This window comes from Pseudophryne corroboree, chromosome 7 (assembly GCF_028390025.1).
Source record: "Pseudophryne corroboree isolate aPseCor3 chromosome 7, aPseCor3.hap2, whole genome shotgun sequence".
Classification (NCBI taxonomy): domain Eukaryota; kingdom Metazoa; phylum Chordata; class Amphibia; order Anura; family Myobatrachidae; genus Pseudophryne; species Pseudophryne corroboree.
In genome coordinates this window covers 357,657,516-357,668,887 of record NC_086450.1, presented here as the reverse complement: position 1 = coordinate 357,668,887, position 11,372 = coordinate 357,657,516, and the positions used below count along the sequence as shown (strand labels likewise).

Genomic DNA, 11,372 nt, shown 5'->3' with positions numbered 1-11,372 from the left:
CCCAAAAACGATGTTCCTCTAAATCGTTGGCAAAAATGAGGATATCGTCTAGATAGACCACGACATGACGGTATAGAATGTCTCTGAAGATCTCATTGACAAAAAGCTGGAAGACAGCTGGAGCATTGCTCAATCCGAAGGGCATGACGCGGTACTCATAATGTCCGTCACAGGTGTTAAAGTCTTCCACTCGTCACCCTCACGGATCCGGATGAGATTGTATGCACCTCTCAAGTCCAGCTTTGTAAAGATGGTAGCTCCGCTAACTCTGTCAAAGAGCTCAGTAATCAAGGGTAAAGGATAGCGGTTCTTGATGGTAATGTCGTTCAAACCTCTGTAGTCGATGCACGGCCGCAGACCACCATCTTTCTTCTTTACAAAAAAGAAGCCTGCGCCGGCTGGAGAAGAAGGTCGAATGAACCCCTTTGCTAGGTTCTCTTTAATGTATTCCTCCATAGAATGCGTCTCAGGCAGAGACAACGGATAAGTTCGGCCTCGAGGTGGAACCTTCCCTGGAACGAGATCAATCGGGCAGTCCCATTCTCTATGAGGAGGAAGGATATCAGCAGAAGCTTTACTGAACACATCCGTGAAATCTTGATATGGAGGAGGTGGAACATCAGACGACCTGGGGGAGGAAGAACAGACAGGCAATACTTTGAACAAACATGTCTCAGCACAGGAGGAACCCCATGCCAGGATTTGCGTAGTCGTCCAATCAATTGTAGGATTGTGAAGACGGAGCCATGGAAGGCCCAGGACCACGGGATGTGTGGCTCTTGGAATCACTAAAAAATAAATAAGTTCGGAATGAAGAACTCCCACTCTCAGACGAACTGGTAGAGTCCTTAAAGAAATAACTGCCTCAAAGATCTTGCTGCCATCCACGGCAGTTAAGGAGATGGACGCAGGAAGTCTCTCGGTGGGTAGGGACCACCGTTTAACATAGGCTTCGGTAATAAAGTTCCCAGCTGCTCCGGAATCAAGGAGGGCAATGACGTTCCGATAACGTTGAGCAACTTGAAGCGAGACTGGGAGATTACAATCTTGAGGAGATGGAGAGGAGATCATTACTCCTAGCCGGCCCTCTCCTTGGCGAGCTAGGGTCTGGAGTCCTGGACGTTTGGGACAGGCATTAATGGTGTGAGACGGAGCTGCACAATAAAGACAGAGAGACTTGGTGAGACGTCTTCGGCGCTCAGCAGGAGTTAAACGGGAACGGCCAATTTGCATGGGCTCATCTTTAGTTGGTGACAGTTGGCGAGGAGGAGGAGCAGAAGATTTTGGAGCAGATGATCTTCCACGCTCAGTTGCTCTCTCTCTGAAACGTAAATCAACTTTCGTGCAGAGTGAGATTAGCTCATCTAACTTAGAGGGTAAGTCTCTGGTAGCTAACTCATCTTTAATACGCTCAGATAAGCCATGCCAGAATGCAGCATACAGGGCCTCGTCGTTCCATGCCAGTTCGGATGCCAGGATCTGGAACTGTATCAGATATTGTCCTACAGTACGTGACCCCTGGTGTAAACGGAGAATCTCGGATGAAGCTGAGGTTACCCGGCCTGGCTCGTCGAAGATGCGCCTGAATGTTGACACGAAGGCAGTGTGGGAAGATAGCAGGGTGTCGGACCTCTCCCATAACGGTGATGCCCAATCAAGGGCTGAGCCACTGAGAAGAGAAATAATGTAGGCAATTTTTGTACGGTCACTGGGAAAATTGCCAGGTTGTAGCTCAAACTGAATCTCACACTGGTTGAGAAATCCCCTGCAGAATCTTGGAGATCCGTCAAATTTTGCTGGCGTTGGAAGATGAAGACGTGGAGCAGAAATGGGTAAGGTGGGTGGGGTTATAGCTGGAGTCACTGTGGTTGACGCACCAGATGCGCCTGATCCACGGAGAGTTGTCTGAATCCCATCCAGCCGAGTAGAGAAATCCTGGAGACAGCGGATGATGTGGCCCTGTGCAGCCTCCTGATGTTCTAGTCGGGCTGCCAGTTCTTGCATCGGCCTGGCCGCTTGATCCTGGTCTCCGGCTGGATTCATTAGGTCAGTGCTTACTGTCACAACTGAGGGCCTGAGCTGACGGGAGGCAGCCTCAGTTGTAGGGACTGTCACAACTGAGGGCCTGAGCTGACGGGAGGCAGCCTCAGTTGTAGGGGCTGAGGTGTAAAGGAACCTGGCAGGTTGTATCAGACCCCTAGACATGTAGAAGAATTGCCCGAAGGTGTGACCACGACAACCAGGAATAAAAGTCAATGATGTTTATTTATGACAACTCCGCAACACAGCAGCAGTAAAAGAAAACGTAAAAGTCAGCAAAGAATAAATACAGTTCCTGGGTACTACAGGATGGCAGGAGCCACAGGGCACTGGTAGTGTGAGACAGTTCTTATAATCTTCTAGATGGAAAGTCCTTACCAGGCCCGACTGTAGCAATGGAGATAACCCAGGATTGTACCAGCTGGTGTTCCAGGAAAAGCTGGGTTGCTGAAGATAAAACGGCTGCTGTGGATACTGGCTGGAACCAGACTGTTGTTAGCACGGAGTGGATACTGGCTGGAACCAGTTAAATAATAAATGAACTTGGGAGCGATGAAATATGAGCTGAAATGTAGAACTTGAGAGCGGAGAAATAATAATACCGGTGGAGAGTGGTAAAGTGTAGAAAGGACACCGGCCCTTTAAGAGAAGCTGTACTCTGCTGGAAGCTGGGCTGGAAGCAGGTAATGTTGTAGCTGGAAACAGATGAATCCACAATGGATTGGAGAGTCAGGCTACACCGCAGGTGGAATGCTGGTGCGGGTCTCTATGGTGGAAGTCTTGAGACAGGAGCTGGAACCTGGAAGACAATCACAGGAGAGAGACAAACAGGAACTAGGTTTGACAACCAAAGCACTGACGCCTTCCTTGCACAGGCACAGTGTATTTATACCTGCAGCAAGGAAGGGATTGGCTTGGCAATTATGCAGATTAACAATACTGACAACAGATTGGAGGAAATGATCAGCTGACAGAATCCAAGATGGCTGCGCCCATGCAGACACTTGGAGGGAAGTTTGGTTTGTAATCCATGTGGTAATGAAAACAGTAATGGCGGCGCCGGCCACTGGAGACAGGAGACGCCAGGCTGACAAGTGCACATCCAACCACGCGGACACAGCGGAGGCTGCGGCTGACGTAATCGCCACTCTGACACTCTGCATGCAGAAGCTCAGGGACGGCGGCGGAGGCCGCGGGAGACGCCATGCCAGATGTAATATGGCGTGACTGTGACAGCGTCTCAGGGAGACAGGAGAGGATGCAGGAATGTGAACATCAGGATAACAGATGGGATCCGGTCCTGGAGCGCTGAGCCAGCCTTAGGAGGCATCTGATGGGTAAGAAATGGCGTCCAGATACCCGGATCGTGACACTCTATACCTCATTTGACCTCTGCCTCCGCTTGCCAAGAACGCAGCCAGAGTGCTCGTCGTACTGTAACCAGTGACGATGAAATGCGAGAAGTGAGCTGACAGACGTCAGTAGAAGCTGTACATAGATACTCCGCAGCCTCACAGATTTGATCAGCCAGAAGTATAAGGTGATCGTCATGTAGGGCAGACTTGAGTTCTGCAATCCATACTATGAGCGCCTTAGTGACCCAAATGCCAACCAACCCAGGTGTCAGCAGCACTCCTGCTGCTATATACATGGACTTTAGCATAGTTTCTATTTTGCGGTCTGAAGGGTCTTTAAGCGTAGTAGCAGTTGGCACTGGTATGGTTAATTTCTTTGTAAGTTTTGACACAGACGAATCAACCATTGGCGGATTCTCCCATGTACATGTCACAGAGTCTGGAAACGGGTAACTAGACTTAAATCTGCGAGGTATAGAAAACCGTTTATCTGGATTCTTTCGTGTTTCTACTAACATCTTATTAAGAGACTCCGAAACAGGAAAACACATTGGAGATCTCTGTCATTTAGTAAATACGACTTCATCATTTGTCAGAGGCTCCTCAATTTCTGTAAACTTCAGAGACTGACGCACAACTCTGATGAGATTATCAATGCCTGGGCTGTTAAAATCATCACTATCTGACTGCTGGTCCACTTCGCCCTTCTCACCCTCCTCCGCAGTGAGGTCTGGCATGGAATCGTCAGAATGCAACATAGCAGAAACTGGTAAATCATTAGACATATGAAATTTATCCCGTCTACCCAAAATGGATTTGGACTTTTGGCAAGGCTGAGACGCCTCCGGTAGTTCTGGCGGTCTCACCCTAGACTCAGATCTTGCCGCTTCCCGCTCTTGTCGAGAGGCGGCCAATTCTGATTGCAACCCAGCCAGTACATTGGCTAGCATCTCCCATGGAGGGTCCGGGGAAGAAACTGGCTTTAAAACCGGAGAAGAAATTGTATTCGTAGCTGAATTCACAAAACATACTGTACATGTGGTAGATCCATCCGGTAACACACTGTTACAGACATTGCAGTGAAGCTGCTTTTTAGTTTTTGCAGGTGCCTTACTTATTATGCAGACAGACAATACAATATACAAAGACAGACAACTTGCACGACTCAGTAAAATAGTACTAAGGTGTGTGTGATATATATATCTGGCCAAGTGCAGTACACGTGGCCAGCACTATGAAATGTGATCCCAAATTCCCATTAACACCCCTGCGCCTCCGGTGGAGTAGAGATGTAGGACAGGAACGTTCTGGAATCACAACAGGAAGAACAGGAAGCATGGTTAAAATGGCCCCCAAGCCATGCTTACAGTATAATCACAGTACAGGTTATAATCTTTTGAAATAGATATATAACCTGGGATAGTGGTAATATAAGCCTGATAGCCTATGCTTTTCTTATATCTATGCAGCCTAGCATACTGCTGCTGCTTCCCCTCCCACGTGCAGCTGCGTGTGCTGAACTTCTCCCCCCCCCCCCCCCGTGTGCTCCGTGTACTGGAACACCAGGAGCATCTAAAAGGGGCCGGAGAGCGGGGAGCCGGGGGACGTCCAGCGGGAGCCGGGAGACGGCCAGCGGGCGCCGGGGAACGGACAGCGGGAGCCGGGGAGCGTGCTCCATAGAGCCGTGAAGCGGCTCTATGAATGAAAGACCTGCGGGCGGCGCGGCTCTGTGGCGGGGTTATTAAGCAGCGGCGGCGGGCGGCTTACATTGTGGCGGGCGGCGCTCTCAGAAACAGTGTCCCCACACACGCTGCCGCCCCGTCCTCCAACATACCTGGACTCTTGTGGTGAGGCTATGACGGGGCTTCTCTGCAAGCACCGTCCAGCCTTTTCTGCAGGATGTCTGCACTTGGCTGTGAGGGTGCTCTTTAGTGAGGACCGCCAAGCCACAGCTGCTTGTAGCAGCTTCCACTATCCCGGACCCTCGCCTTTTGGAAGGGGGGAAGGGATGTGGTAAAGTGAAAAAAAGAAAAATCAAAAATATAATAAAAATAAAAATATATTCAAAAGAAGTGTGGATAAGCCACACAAGCCTGTTGCTACGATGAGCACAGAAAAAACACTGAGGTACTCTGGGATATGGAGGGGTGGAGTGTTCTAAATTTAAATATTCAGTGCCCTGTTCCTGCGGAAGCCGTCCATATCCCAAGAGTACTCCAGTGACCCCTAGTGGATGAAAAAGAAAAAAGCAACCATGTTGCACTGCAGGTGGGACAGACTTAACATGTGCAGAGAGATTTAGATTTGAGTGGGGTGAGTTTAAACTGAAATCTAAATTGCAGTGTACAAATTAAGCAGTCAGTATTTACCTTGCACAGAAAAAATATAACCCACCCAAATCTAAATATCTCTGCACATGTTACGTCTGCCCCACCTGCAGTGCAGCATAGTTTTGCCGATTAGTGTGCTTTTTTTGCTTGCTAACAAACCTGATTAACCCCCAAAGTCTAGACAGTTGACTGAAAATGATGCTAAACTGTCTGCAAAGAAAAAAAATAGTATAATTTGTGTAGAGGTCATGGCTGCCATTGGCCAACATCCTAAAATCTGAAGAAACATAACACAGATTTGCATTGTGTCATGTTATGTTTTGTATTTATTTCTGTTATTGACTTATACTTTTAATACATATTTATGGGGACAAAAAGAATGGAGGTTTATCAATAAATGTCAATGCTAAAATTAAGCTTTTGTACATATCCATCCCTTTTGAACCAGATACAAGTCTATAGATGTTGGATGCAGAACTGTATTTTGTGAGTTATAACAATTTAACAGTCTCATATCTTAAAGCTAAATGACCGTCTAGGACAGGCATGTCCAAACTGTGGCCCTCCAGCTGTTGAGAAACTACACATCCCAGCATGCCCTGACACAACTTTAGCATTCTCTGACAGAAAAACTGTGTCAGGGCATGCTGGGATATGTAGTTTCACAACAGCTGGAGGGCCGCAGTTTGGACATGCCTGGTCTAGGAGAATAATTAGCTAAGTAGGCCCCGCCTCCTAGCCAGAGCCCCGCTTCTCTCACAGCTCTCGTGCAGCTTGTGATTGGTCCTTTCGCTCTCCCTCATCCCCTAACACACCCAGTATTGCAGAAACACCCTGGGAAAAAAAGCCTGGATGAGTGCAGGTCCCCAATCAGTGGCAATGGAACGTCACAATTCCAAGATAAAAACCTCTACACAAAGTTTTTGCTTTACAGACTAATAAAGTATGCTTAATCCAAACACAACAAAAATAAAGCAATATGGCAGCTAAGACTTTATTCCTGAGAGACGCTCCAAATATTGGGAGTGCACAGGACCTGGGTTATCAGTTCAGCATTATGAAATCTGTCATGTTTACAAATGCAGCGGAGAGCAGGAGTAGATCTCGCCACTGCCATATAAAGCGTACACAGTATTCGCCAGCCCAAACGGAGTTTACTGCTAGATCTGTGGACATTCTCACCCACCAAACAACATCTATCAAAACGCTTTGTCTCTGTAAACATATTGGGTTCAGTGACCCTTAAATCATTATGTAATAAATACAAAATAAAATCCTTATTTGAATAATATATCAATATGCCCTTTGCATGATTTTAAGTTGGCATATTATTCCTCCATGAGAGCCCACGCTTCCTCTGCCTTCTGGTAGTACTGGTTGGCAAGCCTTCCTTTCATAGCCTCCATTGCAGCTTCTGCGGCTTCTGTGTAAAGATCACCTAGATGGAAAATAGGACATTGTGACCGTATGAACAATTGGATGCTAATACACTGTGTAATTTATCGCATTGCAGAATAGTTCTGTAGAGTAGGGAAGTGGAGATCCAAGTCAACCACGCTCTTTTGAGATACATCTGATGTCTGACACTGTTTTCTTAATGTAGGTCATGACCTCTACTACATTAAAGTGCATTACAGTGGTCAAGTCACAATGTACACTGGACTGTTATTAACTGCAACATGGTCAACAGTATGTGGCTGGTAAGGATGGGCAACCAAGGAAGGTCAGGTGGCAATAGAAAACCTAATAACTTTTGGGAAAAGCACATTTCACTGGCTGTTTTTATCCAGAAACATTAGACTGAATGAATATTTTACCAGATCTTTGTGGGTCTTTCTCCAATTCAAATCCTCCAGTGAGCAACATCTCAGCTTCCCTAGCGAGCAGCAGGTACTTGGGTTCATCCTGGGTTCCATCATATTCTCCGCCTTCATCATAATCAGTCATGTTTAGAGCAGAATTGTACCAGAAAATGGCCTCTTGCCAGTTCTGTAGCCTGCTGGTTGACAGAGGGTTACTCATACATATTAATGTACTGACAAAATGTACCAATACCCTCCTCTCTCTCTGCTAGTCTATACAGTATTGTCTACTAGAGCACCCTCTGGCAACAAAGATTTGCTTGTGATCCATACTAAGAGCCAAGAGATATTGATTTGTGGACTCCAAAGAAAGTTTTGGGCATGTATCTCCAATATGTAGTGGAAGACTATTTGTTCAATCCAAAAGACACCTGGGGCTCTGTGTTCCTGAAACATTATACGTTAACGTATTCAGAAGGGAGGGGAGGGGGGTTACCATCTGTGGTTCACCAGAACAAATGTTAAGCACCTGTGACAGCCTAGTTGTACTCTCCTTATACCTGTTGGCAGGGTGCACTGACGGACGTCACACTGTCTGTATGCGGAAAAAATCAGCCTCGGCTAAGGTCAGAAGAGATTTCTGTCATGGTCTTAGGATTCTGTTGTGGCTCCTGCTGAGGTAGGCTCAGGAGCTTGTAGAACATCACTAAACCACCGCAAACCTAGACTATTTTCTACACAACAGTGTAGTTTGACAACACACTGTTGGCTAGAGAAAGGAAAGTATCACTATACTGGGTGATGAAACTCCAGGCACTTAATTAGATAGACTAATTAATGTTTAGTTTATTGAAATCCCATTAACATAAGAAACAATATACCTGAAACTAGACCAAGTTGTTCTTTTAATTAGTTGAGAAAATGTGATGACTTAGAAGGTGGAGTTTACATTAATGCAAAGGGGGCCAGGTTTTACATAAAACAGACCAGATTGTATTTTGTGTGAACCCAGATCACTATAAAGTAATGTCACAGAATAGACATGACGAGCCAATGGACATGATAAAGGATTGGATCTTGTTAGTGAACGACTATGCTGACTATTTAGTTCTTTACAAATATTATCCAAATAATAAACCATAAATCATTGCTAGTTAATACACAAAGTAAAATTTGTGTATATATCTTTTATTCCAAACACAAAGTTAAAGGAATGGCTCAAACCATTTACTTTGCCCTTGCTTTAATACAGCATTATACACAAGTTCATACCTCCCAACATGACCCTTTCCAGGAGGGACAGAATGCTCTGCTCCTGGACTTTTCTCTTAATTTATAGATTGCCGGCATCTGTTTTGAACAGATTAATGGATAAGAAAAGTGTTTCAGCACAGGTGATGGCAATAATAAATTAAGAGGGAAGTACAGGAGCAGAGCATTCTGTCCCTTCTGGAGAGGGTCATGTTGGGAGGGGATGTAGTTATGTGACCACCGGTCACAACACCTCCCCCTACATCCCGCCCCGAGAATCCCAACAGTCGGCATGCTGACTAGCAGGGACTATTCCCACTCGTGGGAGTCCATGACACCCATAGAGCACTGTGCCCGCAGGTTGGCGAGTGCAGCGAGCCAGCAAGGGGCTTGTTGCGCTAAGCCCCGCCGGCATTCCACTACTGGGATACCGGCAGAGGTATGCTGACCAGCAGTCTCCTGACCTCTGGTCACGCATACCCAACCCGTTGGGATGTACGCAAGTTCCTTATCATGTCTCAAAGTTTCCCTGCAGCATAGCTGTAATTACCTCATAATGGTTTCCATAGAGCTCCAATGTATGTGCTATGCCTACGTGTATGTGCTCCTGTTGTTTAATGTGGGAGTCCATTATTTCAACATTGTTGCAAGACACAGATGTTTGCAATTTTGGTCACACACAGTTGGAAGCAAAGCAAACAAACAAGGAGTGACTTTGCATATGGACAAAGCATGCTGCAATGGATTTATTTTTGTTGCATGCAGGGTAAATACTGGCTGCTTTTGGATGTAGCCCACAAATTCTGTACAGCTTTAGTTTTATACTGAATTTAGAGTGCGTTTGTCACACCATGTACAGTACTATTGAATGAAGTGTAATTACAGTGTTGTTAATGACCTGTCTTTGCCAAGATTTATTCCAGTGTCATATGCTCGAGCAATGTGGATCATGGATGGCCGGTCACCAGCTTCTGCCGCCATCAATAAATAGTTGAATCCTTTAATTCTGTTTTCCTCTGTGTCCTTTTAGATAAAAAAAACAAACATAAATGACTAACATTTCAACATTATCCTTAAATGACAAACTCTGCAGGCAACATGCAAAGCAGATTAAAGTGTCAAATTTCCACTGAACCACAACTACCAATAAGACACCTGCTTTCATTATCTAATTTGCACTAGACAGAAAAAAAGCTCATTGTAGAGTGGTTGTTTGTAGCTCTGTATATGTTCCACAGAAATGGATGAGAGAAGCGTTCCTGAACTCTAGTAATTAATAAGTACTACCCTACATAATTATACTGTAGGAGTTCAAAGTCTAACATTTTTCTCAGTAAGCAATGAGGAATAACAGAGCAATAAAGCACCAATCACCTATATTTTTCATTTTATTTACTATTGCAGGGACGTGCGGTGAGGTAAATGGCTCAAGAGGCACTGGATAGTACTAGAGACAGATTTACACACAATATATAAGCCAAAGGATTTATGTGGGCAATTTGCAATGGTGCAGCAGTATAAACTCCTGTATATTTGGTGAGTTTTGATCAGATAAGGCACTGCCACCCCTGCCATAGACTTTTTACTCCTGAGTTTTGACTATAAAAATGATCAGAATAATAAAAAGAAGACATTTCTAGTCACAACTCTGGCACAAACGTAAGTAAGGAAGGAAAGGCTCTGCCTCACCCCACCGCACTTCACTGTTACTATAAGCAGATTTCATTAATTTCAATTTCTAATATATATATATATATATATATATAGTTAACTAGTAGGGGGTATATATTTGACGTCTCAACACTTCAGTACCAATAGAGCATATGTTAACTGAGGGTTGGATGACCATAACATTATAATTCTGAAACTAATAAACAGCAGGCAGCAATAACGATGTTTTCCCATTGTGGTCAAGCCAAACTACAAAATGAGATTCTCCAGACGAAGCTTGATGTTCACTAAATACAATATTTTTTTTGTTAGAAACACATAATAAAAGACAACTGCATGGGAGAACATTAATTTGGGGTGATGTGGCACTAGACATAAGTGTCTCTCACCTGCGTTACATCTTGCGCATCAATCTTTGAGCGAGACCTGGCCTATTTACTGCAGTCAAGCTCTCAGTATCACCCTTCACATTAGAGCAGGTAAGACAAGTTATTTGTCTAGCCTTCTGAGGTGATTAATGGTTCAAAGAATGTCAGGCTGAATGGTCGGCCCCCCCACACATTTTCACCTCACCAAATCTTGCCCTCTTGGCAAAAAGTTTGGACACCCCTGCTCTAAAACATCCAATATCTACAAAACCACAAACGGAAGCAAGGTATTCTATTTACATAAACGTACAATAAAACATACCTGAAACAAGTATAATTTTATTGTTAATAATGGAGTTTTGCTTTAAATCAAATAACCACCCTATTGGATATTATAACATTTAAATCTTTTCCACTGGTTGAATACATGAGCTGCTAAGTGACAGGCTTCCCACTAAACATTCGTAACCACATATTGCCTGTAAGCAGTACATAATAAAGTAATATTCCTTCCTTCCTCTGCTAAATTAAACTGGCACTTGGCATACAGCTATC

At 44.9% G+C, this 11,372-nt stretch overlaps 1 protein-coding gene across 6 annotated transcripts in view; it reads right to left on the bottom strand.

Annotated features, from left to right (window-relative positions):
• Positions 1–6,377: 6,377 nt before the first annotated feature.
• EEF2K (eukaryotic elongation factor 2 kinase) overlaps positions 6,378–11,372 on the bottom strand; it is a 117,271-nt gene continuing 112,276 nt past the window's right edge. For 2 of the 6 annotated variants that reach the window (XM_063934449.1, XM_063934454.1), the window contains 3 exons: positions 9,662–9,801; positions 7,543–7,724; positions 6,378–7,163 (listed from right to left, as the gene is read on the bottom strand). In XM_063934449.1, coding sequence (XP_063790519.1) covers positions 7,054–7,163; positions 7,543–7,724; positions 9,662–9,801 — 432 coding nt within the window. In that variant the 3' untranslated portion in view covers positions 6,378–7,053. The remainder of the gene's footprint in view (positions 7,164–7,542; positions 7,725–9,661; positions 9,802–11,372) is intronic. The other 4 variants (XM_063934451.1, XM_063934453.1, XM_063934450.1 and 1 more) reach the window with 3 other exon arrangements.